Source organism: Pediculus humanus, genomic scaffold (genome assembly GCF_000006295.1).
Source record: "Pediculus humanus corporis 1103172107460 genomic scaffold, whole genome shotgun sequence".
Classification (NCBI taxonomy): Eukaryota; Metazoa; Arthropoda; class Insecta; order Psocodea; family Pediculidae; genus Pediculus; species Pediculus humanus.
Genome location: NW_002987080.1, coordinates 132972 through 153050, shown reverse-complemented (window position 1 = coordinate 153050; position 20079 = coordinate 132972). Strand labels below are relative to the sequence as shown.

Genomic DNA, 20079 nt, shown 5'->3' with positions numbered 1-20079 from the left:
AACTGAGTTATTATGAAATAATTTACACTATTTTGGTTAAAATGATGTGAAAAAAAAAAAATTATTCATCAGAATTTTATTTGAGAACTTTTTTTTTTTTTTTTTTTTGTTATGTTTGATTTATTCTACAAAAATTGTTAAACAGTTTTGTTAACTTTATTTATTAAATATTAAAAAAATTTCAATTATTTAAAAAAAAAAAAAAAAAAAACGTCAAAAAATATGGTTGGAAGCCCTTGATTCATTTTAAAATTTAAATGGTTAGGATTATCAGTAAAAATATTAAATAAAAAAAAATTTTACTTTTCTTTCTTTTGTAATTATTTGTTGATATAAGGACAACAAGGTTAATTTCAATTTAATGTTTATCGAAATATAAATTCAAAATAGGTGAATGTCTTAAGTATTTGATAATTAGTTTTTTTTTTTTCTTTTGAATACAGACGACAATCACCCATTTGAAAAATGATACGATAATTCATTGTACACTTTTGTAACTTTAAAAAATTTTTTTATCTCTTTCTATCTTACTCAAACTCGATAAGGTTTTTTTTTCTTTGATACTTTTCAAAAAAAAAAAAAAGAAAAATTAATTTTGTCGATTATCGATGCAAGTTTTTATTTTCTATAGATTTAATTTTTTTTTTTTTAAATAATATTATTCTTCTTCCGGGCCCATCATCATCATCATCATTTTCTTTTTAGCTATTTTCGAATATTGAATATCTATTGGTTTTGTTGTGTCATATAAAGATGGAGCTTGAAGTATTATCATAGCCGTTCCAACGATGCAACTTAATGTAAATATCCATAAAAACAATCTATCTAAAACCATGGCTACATATTTCCAGTCTTCTTCAATCTAAAAATTTTTTATTGACATTAATAATCAAAATTTATTGATTTTGGTATTGAATTTCAGTTCATAAAAAATATATGTAGATATACATTTTCAAATTTGTCTTTGTTTCTAACGTGTTGTGCAATGAATCTGGCATCTTCGATTGTTTTTTCTATATCCTGAGTCGTAGATTTGTCAAATGTAGGACTTTGTTCTTCGTTTATGGCTATTTCACCGGGATTAAATAAATCATCGTCGGCTCCTGGTAAAGGTAGAGATAAAGGAGCATCTCCAAAACCAGGTCCCGATGGTACGTGAAACCGTGCCGGAAGAGCAGGTATTGAATAATCTGCACTAAATCGTTTTCCTGCATACCTTACGTATTTATCAATTTCTGCGGGCAAATCAAATACGCCTAAAAATTCATTTACAAAATTTAATTTTCTTTTCCGTTAAAACGTTTTAATTATTTTTTTTTTAAACAAAACTGTTACATTATTATTATTATTATTTTTCATACGAAAGTTTAAAATGAAATATAATAATTAATTTAAAATGAAAAATTAAATTTCAGACCTGTTAAAATTCTTTCCGGAGGTTTTATTTCTTCGTCATTGTTTTCGTCATCATCACTTTGAGGTCTTTCTATAAGAAGAACTTTTGGTAGCGTTTTAATAAAAATACGATGAACCCAAGGACTCATTTTATGAGTTACGGGACTTCGGAAATTAACATTGAGCACAACGATTGTCACAACAACGGATAACGTTACTAAAACCATTGTAAATAACAAATATTTTCCTAATAGGGGAACGGTTAAAGAAGTTGGCGGAATAATTTCGGCGAGAAGAAGGAAAAATACAGTTAACGACAATAGTATAGAAATACATAGTGAAACTTTTTCACCGCTGTCCGAAGGTAAATAAAACACTAAAACACTTAAAAATGATATTCCTACGCATGGAATGATAAGATTGACGGTGTAAAAAAGTGTTTTGCGCCTAAGAGTGATATTAAATATAATATCAGGATAAGGCTCTTCGCAACAACTGTAAAATTTTTCATTTCTAACCGCTGGCACTCTCATTATATCCCATTCGACCGACAAATAATAATCTTGAAGATCAATTCCCATGTCTATGGTGTCAGAATCGGGGGCTTGAGATATATGTCTCAAATCGACCAGGTAACCGTCGTACGTCCAAGATCCAAATTTCATAAAACACGTTTGCTCGTCGAAGGGAAAATATTCAACATCGATTTCACAAAATGATTTATAAATAGCTGGAGGTTTCCAATAAACTTTTCCCGTATGATGAAGTATTGCTTTTGTCATAATTGTAACTTCGTAATTACCATCGGCACTGTAAGTTTAAATTAATTTAATAATTTTCTTAAAATTATCAGGTGCTAAGAAAAATGACAACAAAAATTATTTTTAATTTGAAGTTTACTTATTGTACAAAACTATGTCTGGGAGCCAAATGTGTTCTGAGGGAACGTGAAGAGTATCAACTCCTCCATAATCATCCGGATTCCATTTTAATTTATAATCATTCCATTCCTGTTCAACCCAAACGTTGGTCGTCATAATTTGATTTTTTAAATTCTGAAAAAATCAATCGATACTTAAAATTTAGGTTTTTTATTTATTATTATTATTATTTTTTCACTCTCTATTACGAGAGGGGTGGATGTTTTTATTTGATTTGAAAGTAAATTTGAATGGTCTCTTACAACGTCGATAAGTTGTGAAAGTTTCAAACCCATTTTAACCGTTAAACGATCTGAATTGTTTCCGACCGGTCTTATTAATCTGTTGTAATTACTTAACAAATCATCGTACAACCTTTTTGAGTCAGGATTGCCTAAAATCCCGTGAAAGTAAAACAAATTAGCAACTAAGAAAAGCCACTCCATTTTTTTATTTGTCTACATCTGAAATGAAATTATGAAAAAAGAAAAAAAAAATTGTGTTACATAAATAATGTTAACATTAAATCTCTTATTACAGGTATCATTTATTATTATTATTTCGTTACTTAAATAATTCATTCATTTTGTAGCATTTGTAAAATAATTATTATTATTAAGAAAAAAAAACTAATCATAATAATAATTTTGTTAAAGTGGTCAAATTCTTACTTTTTTAAAAGTGACGTCATTTCCTCGGCCTCGCCCCGTTGTTTTGGTTCATCGTCCTATTATTATTTCCGAGAGTACGTTCAGTAACAAATCATGAGAGGCGCCATAACCGTAAGCATTTCCTTATTATTTTATTCAACTATAAAACAATAACTGAATTTTTTTTTTTTTCTTCTTCTTTTTATTTGGCTGAACATGTAAAAAGAAAATGAGAAAATACAAATCGAATGTTATGAATAATAAGATGAAAGTGCCATGAGCCATATTTTTTGAACGCAATAATAATTAAACGGTAAATTATAATTTTTTCTTATTAATTATAATTACACAGCATAAAATTACATTTCATTATTTTAATTATATTTAAAATAAAAAAGAAAAAAATATGGCTACATAATAAAAACTCTTGAAAACTTGATAAAAATTTTCTTATTAAAAAAAAGTTTTAAACATGTTTGAAGTGTCCAACAAAAAAAAAAATGAACATAAAACATGATAGATTATTAACAATTAATTATTTTTCAAATAATGGATTAAAAATAATGGCAGAAAACATAATTTTTTCACCCTGTAAATAACTAAAATTATAAAATTTCATTTAAAAAACATTCAGTTGGAACTTTTTTTTTGTTCATTGCATAAATCTTTTTACATAAATTGTTATTTAATTTTATTATGTAGCTTTATCATAATTTTATATAGTATACATGGTACATAATGTAGAAAATCACAATAAGTTTAAATTTGTCATTAAAAGAAAAGAAAAACATACAAAATTTAGGGAAAACACTTTCCTGTTGGATTTTCTAAATTGTTTTCACTTTGAAAATTTACCATAATTTTCATGTAAAACTCAAATGTAAAATGTTATTCAATACCTTTGAGTAAAATTATGTTTTTTTTTTTTTTTTGTGTGTGTGTGTGTGATTCTCAAACATGAAACAAACATAACTATAATAATAATAATAATAATGATGTGTTAAATTAATCATCTAAACTGATTTTTATAAAGAAATAATTTTATGCTCCCTTAGTGCAAAAGCTTCTACATGGGTTGGAACCTCCCATGAAAAAATGTTTTTCTTTTTTTAATTTAATTCGTGTCTTACCTTTATAAATCAATCGTTCGCGTTGTCTTAAAAACAAACATTTTTAAATCACCGTAAAATATCCCTCTACTAACTCCGAATATTCTCGAAAAAAATAAAAAATGAATTTTTTTTTTTTTTATCAATTAATAAATTGAATGTAATTTTTTCATAGCGAGACCGAATAAACGCACCGCATATGAAAAATTCATTTTTTGAACGCTAGGAGCGCTAAAATCGATTTCAATATCATTTTCTATAAAATGTTTTCTTTCTTTGTCGTTACGGTTTAAATGAAAATCCGTTTTTCTTTGTCATTTTTTTTTTTTTTTGTTTTTTCATTTTTTCTCTCTCGTTCGTATACGCCATCATTTTCATCCTTTTTTCAAATATAAAATAATAATTTTAGAAGAATTATAAAATAACCTCCCCCTCTCACGTTTCGTCGCAGCTTTTCAAAACCTGGATCTATTTTTTTTATTTTCACAATATTTTGTAACGAAAAATTGTTATTATTATTATTATTATTATTATTATTATTATTATTATTATTATGTCAAAACCATTAATAACAATTTTCAATTTTTAAAATTCATTTTTTTTTTTTTTTTCAAAGGAAAAAATGAAAGGTAATAATATAAAAGAAAAAATTTTTTAATTTCCTTTTTCTAACAACAGGTAATAAAAAAATAGCGTTTTTTATTAATAATTTTAAATAAATAATAAAAATAAATTATTTAAACTTGAAAGGAAAAAAAAAGAAAATCAATGACGTCACGTATTGTAAAGGTAACGTTTTAGGTCATGAACTTTTCCCTAGATTTTGATTCCAATTGAGTTTTTATGAACCTGATATTGAGAAAAAAATTATAACCTTAGGAGGTTTTTATTGTTAAAAATAAGCACGTTATTATAATCGTTTTTTCGAATTAAAAATTTTTCAAAATGGTGCCATTATTTTTTTGTTTTTTTTTTTTTTTTGTTTTGATGTCGTTTAAATTTATCGTATAAAATTTCAAAAAAAAATATGGTAACGGCCGTTATCATTCCCCAAACGAGTGTTAAAAATGCCTGATGACAATCTACGAGTGCTATGCTGAAAAATCTTGAACTTTTAGATCCGCAAATCGGTTTCGATACATAATATTTTTTCGTATACCTCGTTTTGAAACCTCTTTCGACTAATTTTAACGTTCTAATAACATAAAAACAAACTTCCATTAATTTAAAAAATAAATAATGATAGTAATATAAATGATAGATTTTTTACCCGATTCTAAATAATTCGTTATATGGGCTATGTTTTTTCATAACAAGACCAGGTTCGCCAACTTCGAAAAAAGCTTTACTTTCTTGCAATCCGCATTTTTCATTTTCGTTAAATGTTTTTTGTATTAGCTGATACCTAAATTAATAATAATAATAATAATAGTAATATTTTCGTTATAGATTTGTAAAAAGTAATCGATGAAATTACACTCACCCGACGGGTACTTCCGTTTGAAAAGCAAAATAACCGTGACGAATTTTTTCCACGCCGACTTCGGGTGACATAAAATTAGAATTTTTTTTTGACGCCATTTTAACTTTATAAAATTTTTTTCGAAACGTATCGTTTGCCGACTGTTTAAAAATCAATTTTTTTTCAATTACTAATTTTTCACCGAGATCATTATTATTATTATTAATTATTTACCTTGAAATAATACTGACTGTAGGAAACATTATCTGCTCCCACTTCTAAATAACTATTAAATAAATCCGATAGGGTTTGTATTGATTTGTCGGAGGATTGTAATATGGCGACGATCGATGCAGAATATGATATGTATAAAAACATGTAAGCCAAATAAATAAAAAGAGTTATTATTCTGCTCGACGGATGTTGCGTTTCTGCTGCCGTACCTGAAATATTAAACTTATATTTACCTGGTACCTTTAATGTAAAATTAATTGTGATGTAATTTAGTAACCTTGTTGACAAATGGCTCCTACATTATAAACGACGATATCACTTAAAGTAATTTTTTTTTTAGGTTCATTCGAATTTTCTAAATATTCTTGAGTGAATTCTTTATTAATGGAAAAAAACAATAGAAAACAACCCAGAGTAAAGAGGCCGAAACAAGAAAACCAAACAGTTTGGGCAAATGGTAAAGTAAATATATTACTAGAATGAGAAAGCGGTGGAGAAATAAGTATGAAAGCAATTCTAAAAAGAAAAGAAAATTTTTTTTTACTTCTCCAATACGAATCATTTTCAGGTATGTAATTTTTTATTTTTTACCATACCTTGTTGGTGTCATGAATCCGAAATATTCTATAATATCAAGTCTGCTTTTTTGAAAAAATACCGGCGAACCTCCTATTTCCACTTCTTTTCTTTGTAAATCTCCTATCATACCTGACCACGTATTGTTCTTTTGCGGCGTTCCCCAAGCGTCTTGAATTTTAAATTCTATGCTGTATCCATTTATTTAAAGAAAATTGTTATTGATTATGTTATAATAAAAATAAAAAAAATGAAAAGGAAATTCTTATAATAACCTGATATTGAATAATGTTTTCAACAAATTAATTGCCGCATGAGCTAATTTTGATGTCGTATCGATGTGTTTGTCGACAAAATCATCCAAATGTTTTAAACTGTTTAAATCTGTAATCTATTTCATATATATATATTAAATAAAAAATTTTTTTTGCTACACTCTGTAGAAAAAATTGAAAAAAAAAAATTATTCTTACAACGAAAGAACTTCGAATGGTTATCCCCTGAAGATTCCATCTTCTTATAGCTAACATTTTATTATTAAACATAATCAAACCCTTTTTTGGAGTTCCTTCTGCTAAAATTTCCGTTATCAAATTTCTCGTTTTTATTGTCTTGTACGGTGACACGACTGATATCTTATCAATTTTATTTTTCATTATTATTTTCAAATCGCTGTCGACTAACAGAGTTAAATTATTTAAAAAATCCCAAAGAAATGAATTTTCGATGGCTGAAATAAATTATTATTATTATTATTATCATTATCATCATCATCATCATTATCATCATGACATCATGTCTTTATCACTCACGATTAAAATCGTCATAATTTTCCGTTTTGTTTTTTTTTTCATTCAAACCGATGAGAAGAAGCCATTTGTACGGTTTTCGAAACAGATCTAAATATTCCGCCTGGAAAAAAAAAAAAATAATAATAATTTATTTTATTGATTGTTTATCGAAAGGTATTTTACGTAGGTGGTACTCACTTGTAATAGGGTATCCTTCCAAGCGGGACAATCCAAATCGAGTACGAATGTTGTCGGTTCGTTTATTTTAATATGTTTAAAATTATTTAAAGTCGTTAAAAACGTGTACCGTAATAAGGATTTTGATAAAATCGATGCGATATGGGTTCTACCTGATGACGAATAAATGTTAAAACTTACGGAATTATTAATAATAATAATAATAATAATAATAATAATAATAAAATCTTTACCTGTGTGATCGCAATTAAACACGCGATAATTGTGTGAAAAATGATCTTCGGATATGAAATCTTTTAAGAAATTTTCTTCGAAATTAGGCAAATACGACCAAATCGGTGAAATGTTTATGAATAAAAAAATTACCGTAAAAAAAAACATTGGGATTCACACTTATTATTATTATTATTATTTAAAAAAAAAAAAAAACAACTTGAGACTCCTACGTCGATTCGTCGGTTAACATTCGGTTTGTTTGTGGCAAAAGAGAAAACAAAACTCAAATGTTTTTTCTTATTTTTCATAACAAATATTTATATCGAAAATGATTTTTAATGGGGGAAGGGGAAAGGGGGAGGAGGGAAATGAAAAAATGACAAAAAGGGGTAATTTTCCTTTTTTTGTTTTTTTTTTGTTGGACGTTTGAATTTTTAAGCTAATGACTATAATAACATGTGTTTATGTTTTTTACTATAAATCCCCCCCCCAAAAAAAAAATAAAATAAAATGTCATTTGTACCGTATAATAATTATTATGAATTACGAATAGTTCGTTAATAATTAATACAATAATTTCTCTCCATTTTTCATTTGTTTTTTGCCCCCTCCCCCTCCCATTTTATGTAAATAAATAATTAAATTGTAAATCTCAGGTTTGAGTTTCGTCGTTTATTTATTTATTTGACATTTGAAGAAAATTTCATTTATTAAATCCAATACCTTCAATTTAAAAAAAAAATTTAAATTCTATCATAATTAAATTTTTCATAATAATAATAATAATAATATACAATGATGATGATAATGATGATGATAAATGTTTGTACACACACGTGCGCGCGCATAAACAAATAAAATTAATTTAATAAAATTTTTGATGTATTTTATTGATTTTGTTTTTTTTTTTAAATTGTCTTTTTAAATTTATTGCTTTTATCATGATCGTCATCATCATCATCATCATCATCATCATCATCATCGTTATCATTATTATCATTATAATTATCATTATTATTTGTATGATGAATAATTTTTTGAAAAGTTGAAAAATTTAATTATCATTATCGTTTGATTAATTTGTTTAATAAAAAAAATAAAAAAAAATTTTCCGGGGATATTAATTAAATTTTGGGGATACGGAAAAAATTTTTTAAATGAATCCCCCCTTTCTCCTCCTACCCCTCTTTTTCCTTTTTTCCCCCAAAAGGTTTTGACACGATAACTGCGCTTTCTTTCTTTTTTGTTTTTTCATCTCAAAAAAAATTTTTTTTTTTTTTTTAAAGGGCGTTGTTTAAAAAGGAAAAAAATTTTTTTTTTTGTAATACAATCGAATTTATTATTATTATTATCATTATTATTATTATTGTTATTAATTTTTTTCAAAATTTTTAAAATTTTTAAAATAATTTTACATAAAAAATTAATAATAAAAACATTCGGAATTTTCTTTTTTTTGTACCATTCAATTAATATTAATAGATTTATTATTATTATTATTATTATTATTAATTATATTATTATTATTATTTCCATGAGAATAATAAATAAAAAAATTTTTTAATAGAGAGTAGTATAAAGTTTTTTTTTTTTTTTTGATTATTTTGTCAAAGGCAGAAAGAAATGTCTCGCAAAATAATAAAAAAAAAAAAAAAAATGGAAAAATCGTATTAAATAAAATAAAAATGAGAGATGGAAAATGATGCTGCTGATGCTGATGCTGCCGCCGCTGCCGAGGAAACGAAGGGGAAAAAAGGTTATGGGGGGGGGGGGGCGGAGGAGGGCTCGTTGTTGCTTTCGCAGCAAAACGAGCCCATCCCCGGTGGCTGCAGCTGCCCGGATCGTTCGGGTGAACACGTGGGATAAAAAAAAAAAAAAGAAAATTTTTCCCTTTTTCCCCGTTTTGAAATCTCGAGTATAACCAAAAGATTGTGATTGTTTATTGTATTATTATTATTATTTTTTAACATTTATCGGAATTAGTGAAATGTAATCAGCTGTTAATTTAAGTGAAAATTTTTTTTTTTTTTTTAATTATATAAAAATGATAGTAAAATGATCGTGAAAACAATAATATTTTCACTTTTTTTTGTAATAAAAATTCTCGCGAATCCAGATGCGAAAAGGTTATACGATGATCTATTAAGTAATTATAATAGGTTAATAAGGCCCGTTAGTAATAATACAGATACAGTTTTAGTTAAATTAGGCTTAAGATTATCACAATTGATCGATTTGGTAAGTATTCATTTTTAATAATAATAATAATTTTTTTTTACAATTATTTATATAATTTATTGTAAAAAAAAAAATCAATAAATATTGTTTTTATTATTATTATTATCATTATTTTTTTTTTTTTTTACAGAATTTAAAAGATCAAATTTTAACGACAAACGTTTGGCTCGAACACGTAAGATTATATTAATTAATTTAATTTTCCATAATATTTTTTATTAAGATTTATTATTATTATTATTGTTAATTATGAGAGTTTGGTAAATTAATTTTTTTTTTTTTAGGAATGGGTGGATCACAAATTTCGATGGGATCCCGCGGAATATGGTGGAGTGACAGAACTTTATGTTCCATCCGAACATATTTGGCTTCCGGATATTGTTTTGTATAATAAGTGAGTGTTTATAATTACCTGATATCAGTAGTAGTGGTAGTAGTGGTTCGTTATTAAGTATTTTTTTTTTTTTGGTTTTAGTGCTGATGGAGAGTATGTTGTGACGACAATGACGAAAGCAATTTTGCATCATACTGGAAAAGTTGTTTGGACACCTCCAGCCATATTTAAATCATCTTGTGAGATTGACGTTAGATATTTTCCTTTCGATCAACAAACTTGTTTCATGAAATTTGGCTCGTGGACTTATGATGGAGACCAAGTAATTAATTTTTTTTTTCTTTTGTTAATAATATATTCTTTCCCCTCAAACTTTTATAAATTCTAAATGTTTGCATTGTTTTTAAATTATTATTATTATTTTTTAAATATTGTTTATCAATTGATAACGTTTTAATCACATCCGGTTTTCTTCTTTGTTTCAGATTGATTTAAAGCACATAGATCAAAAAGTTGGAGAAGATAAAGTAGAAATAGGTATTAATTTAAAACAATATTATCCGAGTGTCGAATGGGATATTTTGGGTGTTCCAGCAGAAAGGCATGCCAAATATTATCCCTGTTGTGCGGAGCCTTATCCAGGTAATTATTTTTTTTTAATCACAACATGAGAATGACAATTAACTCGTGTGGCAATTGATTTTTTTTGTTCTTTCAGACATATTTTTTAACATAACCCTTCGTCGGAAAACTCTCTTTTACACGGTTAATTTAATCGTACCATGCGTGGGAATTTCATATTTATCAGTTTTAGTTTTTTATCTGCCAGCAGATTCGGGTGAAAAAATAGCTTTGTGCATTTCAATCCTTTTATCACAAACAATGTTTTTCTTACTTATATCAGAAATAATACCTTCGACTTCACTCGCACTTCCCCTACTCGGAAAATATCTTCTTTTTACAATGATACTCGTTGGTCTTTCCGTCGTTATAACAATCATGGTACTTAACGTTCACTATAGAAAACCGAGTACGCATAAAATGGCTCCTTGGATGCGAAAAATTTTTATTAGAAAATTACCTAAGCTACTATTGATGAGAGTACCTGAGCAATTATTAGCCGATATGGCATTTAATAGAAGGCTAATGCGTGCGAAAAATAGCAAATTACATGCAGCCGCAGCAGCTCATGCGGCTGCTTCAAGCTCTGCAGCTTCTTCTCCAGAATCCGTCAGGAGATTGGGTAAGTAAAAACGAAACTAAAAAAAAAATTTAAATCATAGAAAAAATAATTAATTATTATTATAATAAAATAAAAGGTGGCTGTAACGGTCTTTATACAAACGCTTCCAACACGACTAGTGCCACGTTGCGTTTCAGCAATCTCATGGGTGCACTTTCTGGAATATCTGGTTATAACGGTCTTCCCAGTGTTGTCGGATTAGATGGAAGCTTAAGTGATGTTGCGGGTAAAAAAAAATATCCATTCGAATTAGAAAAAGCCATTCATAACGTAATGTTTATACAGAATCATATGCGGAGGCAGGACGAATTTGACGCGGTGAGTTTAAAAAAAATTTTTTTTTACATTTAAATTAATGATTTTTTAAATAAATAAAATAAATTACAGGAAGATCAAGATTGGGGATTCGTTGCTATGGTTCTCGATAGATTATTTCTTTGTATTTTTACAATCGCGTCAATCGTTGGCACTTTTGCCATACTTTGTGAAGCTCCTGCTTTGTATGACGATACAAAGCCTATAGATATTGACCTTTCACTTATTGTTCGTAATCAGTATCTTCCTGATCTTGACAATTAATTATAAATTTTTTTTAATCGTTATACGTTATTATATACTCTAAATTAAAATTTTATCGAAAAAAAAAAATATATATATATATAATCTTTATATATATACTATCGTATAATTATAAAAATGAAAGTAATATTTTTCTATTTTCCACTTCTTATTAATTATTATTATTATCTTTTTAATAATGTTTTAATTATTATTATTTTTATCGTTAATCATCATAAAATCTCAACTCGATAGTAAATCAAATAAATTTTGATTTTATTACTTAATATTTATTATTATTATTTGTAATAAAAAAAAATTAATCGATGAGAAAAATAATTTGTTTAAAAAAATTTTCCATGTGGATAAAAAAAGAAAAAAAATTATTTTAATTAATAAGTAATTATTTATTTATTTATTGTCATGATTATTAGAGATAAAAAGAATTACTCGCTATTACCGTAATAATTTTTTTTTTTTGTACGTACAATAGTAATGTAAGAAAAAAAAAAGAAAAAAGTTTTTAGTTATATTATTATTGAGCGAAAGTCATCATCTTATTTTCTTATAATTTTTTTTTTTGCTACGTATTAATTTTTTTTTGTTAGGTTTAAGGTATTTAATCAGAATTTTGTTCTCTAGGAATATTTAAAAATATTTTTCCAAATTGTATCAAACTTATTTCTTGATCTATCGGAATTCTTTGATCGTATAATGAAGGTGCTTGAAATATGATGGCACAGGTGCCTCCAATACAAGCCAAAGTAAACACCCAAAGGAAAAATCTATCCAAAACCATGGATACGTATTTCCAATCCTCGATGACCTAAAAAAAAAAAAATTTACGTCGAGTGAAAAATCGTGTAAATAGAAAAAAATGTAAATTAGTTTCATACTTCGTTGTCTTTGTCTGCATTTCTTATATGTTGAGCGATGAAGCAGACTCCTTGTAAGGCTGATAATACGTCGGAAGATAAATTTCGTGGAATTATATTTTCCGAATCTGCAACGATACAAAAAAAAAAAAATTTTAATTTTTTTTAATATTAATGACGAGGTGAAATACCGAATGCGATAGTACCTGAAGGTTGAGCGTGTCTAAACGTTGTACCTAAATTATCGTCAGATTCAGTTCCGAATGTACTTTTACAAACGGTTGTAACAGATTCAAATTCTGGACTACCTTTTAATTCCGGTGGAAAAGGTTCTCCAATGCCATCTCTGTGTAAAAAACAAGGAAACGAAGATTTATCGCGAGTGATAAAGAAAAACCGGAAAAAATAGTAATTGTACCTGTAATCTAAAGCTGATGCGTATCCATTATCACCGGAATCGTCATAACCGTCTCTTCTCACCGAATATGGAGGCCTCCTCATCATTAGAAGTCTAGGAATAAAATTTAAAAAAACGTTTCTTACCCACGGAGACATTTTATGAGTAGACGGCGATCTAAAAAAAAAAAAAATTTTTTTTAAATTTTCATAATTTATGAAAGAACATTCATAACTGTAAATTACATACCTGAAGTAAATATTTAAAACGCAAACTGTTATGAATATAGATAACGTGACAAGCATCATTGTAAAAAGAAGATATTTTCCAAGTAAAGGTACGGCAAGAGATGTCGGAGGAATAATTTCGGCGAGTAAAAGGAAAAATACCGTAAGGGAAAGAAGAATTGAAACTGTTAATGTGACTTTTTCACCAGAATCCGAAGGAAGATAAAAAACGAGTACCTAAAATACAAAGAAAATCTTTCAATAAGTTGGAGAAAAGTGTGGAAAATTTCAGGAGAAGATAAATGAAAACTTACAGTTAAAAATGTTATACCTACGCAAGGTATAATAAGATTTACTGTGTAAAATAAAGTTTTCCTTCTCATTTTTAAATTAAATGTTATATCTGAAAATGGAAATTGAAAAAATAATAATCAAATCATATAAATGATAATAATAATAAAATGGTATAAACCTGAATAAGGTTCGGCACAACACGGATAATATTCTTCATTTTTTCTCGCTGGTACTTCTAATATATCCCATTCAACGCTTAAATAAAATTCTTTTAAATCAACACCGACAGGTACTAAATTCGTACCTGGTTTTTGATCCATGTGTTTTAAATCAACCTGAAGTAAGAGAAAAATAAAAAGTCTTTGACATTTATGTACGAGTAAGAGAAATTTTTAAATAATAATAATTATTATTACCTGATAACCGTGATAAGTCCAAGAACCGAATTTCATGTAACAACTTTGTTCGTCGAAAGGAAAGTATAACACATTAATTTCACACGATGATTTGTATATTGCTGGAGGTTTCCAGTAAACTTCTCCATTGTAGTTAAGTGTTGCTTTCGTCATGAGCGTGACCTCGTAATTTCCATCTGCACTGTAAAATAAATAAAAATAATATATAATCGGTCATGATGAAAACCGGGTGAGGTGGTACCAACTTATTATAAAGAACTATGTCGGGAAGCCATATATGTTCAGATGGCACATATAGCATCTCTACTCCGCCATATTCTTCCGGATTCCAACGTAGCTTATAATCCGTCCATTTTTGTTCGACCCAAACATTCGTTGTCATTACTTGACTTTTTAAATTAACCTTGAAAAATGAAAAAAATGAAAAGTTTTTCTTTTAATTATCTTAGTAAGGTACAGGCATTACTTCCGACATTACCTCTATCAATTGTGACAATTTTAATCCTAATCTAACCGTCAAAGTTTCCGTGTTGTTAACGACGGGTCTGATAAGCCTGTTGTAATTACTGAGAAGATCATCGTATAATCTTTTCGCATCTGGATTAGCTTCCATTTGTACTGGTTTGAAACCTGGAATATCCAAAAAGGGAGTCAAACACAAACACAAACACATAGAAAATTAAAAACCTATTAATTTTATTAAATTATTTATTTATTTATTTATTAAAACTTACAAAAAACATCTCGCATAAATATTTCGGTTAAAATAAAAATAAAAAAAAAAATAAACATTCTTATCAGTCACTCTTTTTTTTTGTGCGTGTGTTAAGAAAATGCTCCGAACAACAAAAAACATAAAATCGATTTTTGGAAGATAAGCGCAAACTCTGGAGTCAAAGTGAAAGAGAGACAGTAATACATTTTTGTATAATTTCTCCAGTTTGATCCAGATAATTAAATTAATAATAAAAAAAAGTGATTAATAATAAAGTATTTTATTAATACATTTTTTATTATTATTATTATCGGTCACACGTTATTGTCTTATTCCCTCTTCCCCCCTTTTTTTTTTTTAGGTTGGCAAACCTTGAACTTCGCAATTTTTAAAATCATTTCTTTGATTCTCTTACGAGTTTTTTTTTTTTTGCGAAAAACTTTGCGACAACCTTGTACTCGTTTTTTGGCCCATTTATCGCAAGGTCAATTTACTTACTATTATTATTATTATTATTATTTATTTATTTATTTATTTATTTATTTATTTATTATTTTTTCTTAATTTTTTTTTAACCTTGAAAAAATTTGGGCGTGTGTTGTTGTGTAGTTGTCATCATCATCAAATCGAGTTTTGCAAAAAATCAATTTTCGCGGTAAAAGTCAATTTATTTTTTTTTTTAAATTCCCCGAGGCATGTTAGCGCGGAGTAAAATTCGTTTTTTTTGCTATAATAAATATTAGAGAAAAAAAAATTTTTTTTTTCAATGTTGGCAATAAGATAAAAAAAACGAACATCAGGTTTTTTTTTATTTAATTGCATATAATTAAAGTTAAAATTTTATGTAAAAAAAAAAAAAAAATCTGACAGGAGTAATTATTATTATTATTATTTTAAAATTTATAACCTTGAAAAAAAAAGGATGGCCGCCATTTTTAATTTCTTAAAAAATTTAGAATATTCTGACGTCTTATTTTCCAAGAAATAATCGAAATCTTTTTTTTTTCTTTTTTCCTTTTTTGTTTGTTTGTTTGTTTGTTTGTTTCCGTTCCAGTCTTTTGTTTCTTAACGAATTCCCATTACCCGTAAAATCATTTCCTATAATTAAAAAATTCTTCGTAATAATAATAATAATAATAATTTTAATTTGACAATTGTCGTCATAAAAGTTTTTACTCTTAAATATAAATAATAATAATAACAAGAAATGATTTTATTTTTGAAGGAAAAAAAAAGGAAACAATCGAAAAAGAGGTTAAGGTTGGTTGTTATGATTTGATGACACCGCCACCACTACCACCACCACCACCTTCATCTCCATCATCTCCATTATCACCAGTCATCTCACTGAAACATCAAAAACAAACGATAAAAAAAAATTAATGGTAATTAGATTACGTTAAAAAAAAAAAAGAAAATTAGTGCCGTAACAAAACTAAAAATTTTACCATATAATAGATATGTATTTATCCCGACTACGGTCCTGACTAACAAAAATAAATTCATACGAGATTGAACTCTCACGCCATTTGATGTCAATTTAATAAAAATTTATCCGCCGTCATTTTTTTTTCTTTTTTTTTTTTTTTTTACACAATTTCATTTTTTCCACATTGATAGCCTCAAACTTACCCAAAAAAATTGTTGTTTGTTGTTTATTGTTGTTTGTTTTTTGTTGTTTTTTTTTTATTTCCCCATCGGCAATGATCCACGCTCGCGTAGACATAAATAAAAAAAAAAAAAAATTGCGAAAAATTAACTGGCATTTTTCTGTTTCCTTTTTTCATTATTATTATTATTATTATTATCATTATTATTATTATTATTAAAAATTTCTTTTGTTCGATTTATTTCCTATAGAGTTCATCAAAGTATAAAAATATAAAATTATATATATATATATATATATATATATAAATAGATTGTTAGTTAAAAGATTCGTTATTTTTTAAAAAATTTTCGTTTTCATTTTCATTTTTTTTTTTTTTTCAATCAAATGAAGTTTTTCAATATTTTATTTTTATTTTATTTTTTTATAATTTATTTTTCGATCGTAAGTTATTTATTTATTTATTTATTTAATTATTTGGGTATCATTATTATTAATTAATTTTTTTTTTTTGTAGAAAACGTCGGGATTTGGTATGTTTGTACCACCTATAAAATGTCACTACGTGAAAACGTGTAACATAAGCGCATTAAAAAATCAAATATCGGATGATATCATATCGTCTTCTGCCACGATAGAATCCGACGATTCCAAATTATCAATTATAATGCCGAGAAATAAAAATTATTAATAATAATAATAATAATCATGATATTTTTTTTAAAAAAATTTATTCGAATGATTTATTATACCTAACAATATAATTTTATTTTCATAATTTTAATGATTTATTATTATCATCATCATCATCATCATCGCAGAATAAAATCCGTTAAATTTGAAAAATTTCATTCACAAAATTTTTAATAATAATGATGATAATGATTTTCCCACACGAACGTAATGATAAGAAAAATTTTTTTAATAAATTGGATTTCGTTTTGAATTAAAAACGCTAATAAATAATAGAAAAAAGGCGGGAAGGGGGGGGGATTCCATCAAGACAAACAACAACAACAGGAAAAACAAAGAAAAAACCGCGATACGGCTAAAACTCTATTATTTAATGAGTAAGAGAGAGATAGAGAGAAAGAAACTGTGACGATTGAGACTCAATGTCAGTCAGTTGAGTTTTACCTTTGCTATTGTGCGGACAGGATTTACTTGTTTTTATTATTTTTCTTATTTTTTATATTAATTTTAAATATTATTATTATTATTATTATTATTATTATTAATTATCATTATTATTATTATTTATAGGATTACACATATACACGTGGATATTTTTTTTTTTTTTATACAGGTGAGAAAATATTGGGGGGCGGAAAAAGAATTTTTTTTTTAATTATTTATAAAACAAACGATTCGAAATTTGGCAACAAAAATTAAATTTATTATTATTATTATTATCGAAAGTTATGCATTATTTTATGTTCTATGTACTTGTCGGTGTTTGTAAGAAAACGACGAAATTGGAAAAGACAAACGGAAAATAATAATAATAATAATAATAAATGAATTTTTATTTTTTATTAATTACGTAATTATTAAATTAATTAATTATTATTATTATTATTATTATTATTATTATTATTATTATTATTATTATTATTATTATTATCATTATAAATATTTATTTATTTATTTTCAAGTGTGACGATGTTTTCAAAAAATTTTTTTTGACTCCGTAATAAGGGGGGGAAGGGGTTCAAAAAAAAAGTTCCCCCCACAAAATAAATACGTGACGTTTTAAGTATTTTTAAATAGATCAAAAAAAAAAAAAAAGATGGCAAATCTCGTTGTTTTTTTTTTGTTTTCTATTGTTTATCAATAATAATAATAATAATAATTAAACCGAACATTTGTTTTTCTTTTTTAAAACAATCGATCGATGTGCAACACGTTCTCTTATAATAATAATAATAATAATAATAATAATAATAATAATAATAATAATAATAATAATAATAATTCGACAATGAATAATTCACTTCCTCGTTTTAATTATAAACAATTGATTTAATTCACACGAGTGTAAATGTTTAAACAAATTTGATGGGTACCTTTAATTTCAAGGTAAATTAATAAAAGTACTCGTTAAATATTTAGCTACGTTTCCCCCCGCTCTCCCACTACCCTCCCCATCTTTTTCTAGAAACGTCAAAAAGGGGAAAGGTTTCATTTAGTTTGATAAAATATAACAAAAACCAACGACCTGATTTTTTTTTTGCGTGCCCCCCTTCAAACTACTCCTCCTTTCCCCCCGTCGATTCAATTCGAATTTGTAATGAGTTCGTAACTCAACAATTACAAACGGAGTTACAACAAATAAATTTGAAAGTTTGCCGTTTGTTTTCTTTTTATTTATTCGCGTTTGCTCTCGGGTGTTTCAAATAGAAATTCTTTTGTTTTAATTATTATTATTATTATCTTTGTTTACAAACGAAAACGGTTGAATTACAATTAAATTTAAATTTTATTTCATTTACTACAAATATTTTTTAATTATCCACAAGCATTCATGAATTTTTTTTTTTTTTTTTTTTTTTTTTTAGATGAAAGAAAACGCGGGAATGGAAGAACATAAAATTAACAATAACAATCGTAATGATGAAGATGAAAATGATGATGGCGGCGGTGGTGGTGGCGGTGGTGAAAATGGCGACGATAGTAATGATTATTATTGGTTTGGTGATCTCACGAAAGGGAAAAAATTAGAAGATGAATATTTATTAGGAGATATAATCGGAAGGTAAAAGGATGATAACACCCCCAACCCCCGTCGGTTTTTATTTGAGGCACTAAAACTCCCGACGATCACGGCGAAAATCATTTTTTTTCCTAATTGCGAAAAATTTCAGGTACGCGTTATCGGAAAATTTTAATGATAAATTTTTTTTTTCTTGTTCTTTGTCGACGCGATGACGTTAATGAACAGGACGAGACAGGAAAAAAAAAAAAACGTAAAATTAAATACGTGATGACGGTTGTCGTTCGTATAAATGACAAAACAACAACAACAACAACAATTGTGCGTGTGTGTGAGTGTGCGTGTGCGTACGTTTTTAAAAGCGTGAAATAATTTTTTAAACAGAGGCAACATATGAGTAATTAAACATTTGTAAAAAAAAAAAAATATTTTTAAAAACAAACAAACAAACAAACAGGAGTCGGAGGACTCATAATTGAAAATTAATTAATATTGTATTTCATCATTTAAATTAATTAAAACGATTTTTTTTTTTTTTTTTTGAGAAAATCCGGAAAATTTTTTTTAATATGAAAAAATTAAAATTTTTAAAAACAATGTGTGAGGTTGTCGTTGTTGTTGTTGTTGTTGTTGTTGTTGTCGTCGTATAATTTATTTACAACTTTTCTTATCGTTTCATAACAGTTAAAAAAAAAAAAAAAACGTTATTCATCGTAGAAAAGAATTCATTTCGTTATTTAATTTTCTTTAAACACAAACATTTTCAATCTGTTTTGTTTTATTGTGTGTGTGCGTGTGTTTGTTATTAACAAACGTATGTTTTAATAAACTATAACGCGCACTCACACACCCACACACACGCGCGAACAAACGGAAATTTTTTCATTCTCATTTAGGAGTAAAAAAAAA

General features: G+C 26.6%; 4 protein-coding genes across 4 annotated transcripts; 1 reads left to right on the top strand and 3 right to left on the bottom strand.

The window, feature by feature from the left end:
• Positions 1–658: 658 nt before the first annotated feature.
• Phum_PHUM114690 (acetylcholine receptor protein alpha 1, 2, 3, 4 invertebrate, putative) lies at positions 659–2761 on the bottom strand (the record flags this gene model as incomplete). Its single annotated transcript, XM_002424106.1, has 5 exons — positions 659–862; positions 949–1256; positions 1418–2205; positions 2296–2450; positions 2579–2761. 5 exons carry the CDS (start codon positions 2759–2761, stop codon positions 659–661), a joined length of 1638 nt encoding a protein of 545 aa, XP_002424151.1.
• Positions 2762–5028: 2267 nt separating this feature from the next.
• Phum_PHUM114680 (ionotropic glutamate receptor-invertebrate, putative) lies at positions 5029–7002 on the bottom strand (the record flags this gene model as incomplete). The annotated part of the gene is made up of 8 exons (XM_002424105.1): positions 5029–5269; positions 5345–5479; positions 5558–5697; positions 5771–5979; positions 6048–6286; positions 6367–6537; positions 6622–6737; positions 6820–7002. The coding sequence occupies 8 exons, from the start codon at positions 7000–7002 to the stop codon at positions 5029–5031; spliced, it is 1434 nt and encodes a 477-aa protein (XP_002424150.1).
• A 2241-nt stretch (positions 7003–9243) lies between these two features.
• Positions 9244–11945, top strand: Phum_PHUM114670 (Acetylcholine receptor protein subunit alpha-L1 precursor, putative; the record flags this gene model as incomplete). Its single annotated transcript, XM_002424104.1, has 10 exons — positions 9244–9307; positions 9535–9550; positions 9603–9789; positions 9920–9964; positions 10074–10183; positions 10265–10445; positions 10609–10765; positions 10842–11366; positions 11443–11684; positions 11754–11945. The coding sequence occupies 10 exons, from the start codon at positions 9244–9246 to the stop codon at positions 11943–11945; spliced, it is 1719 nt and encodes a 572-aa protein (XP_002424149.1).
• Positions 11946–12543: 598 nt separating this feature from the next.
• Positions 12544–14806, bottom strand: Phum_PHUM114660 (acetylcholine receptor protein alpha 1, 2, 3, 4 invertebrate, putative; the record flags this gene model as incomplete). The annotated part of the gene is made up of 10 exons (XM_002424103.1): positions 12544–12750; positions 12821–12927; positions 13006–13145; positions 13218–13373; positions 13446–13660; positions 13738–13826; positions 13896–14052; positions 14134–14314; positions 14379–14536; positions 14612–14806. The coding sequence occupies 10 exons, from the start codon at positions 14804–14806 to the stop codon at positions 12544–12546; spliced, it is 1605 nt and encodes a 534-aa protein (XP_002424148.1).
• Positions 14807–20079: the final 5273 nt, after the last annotated feature.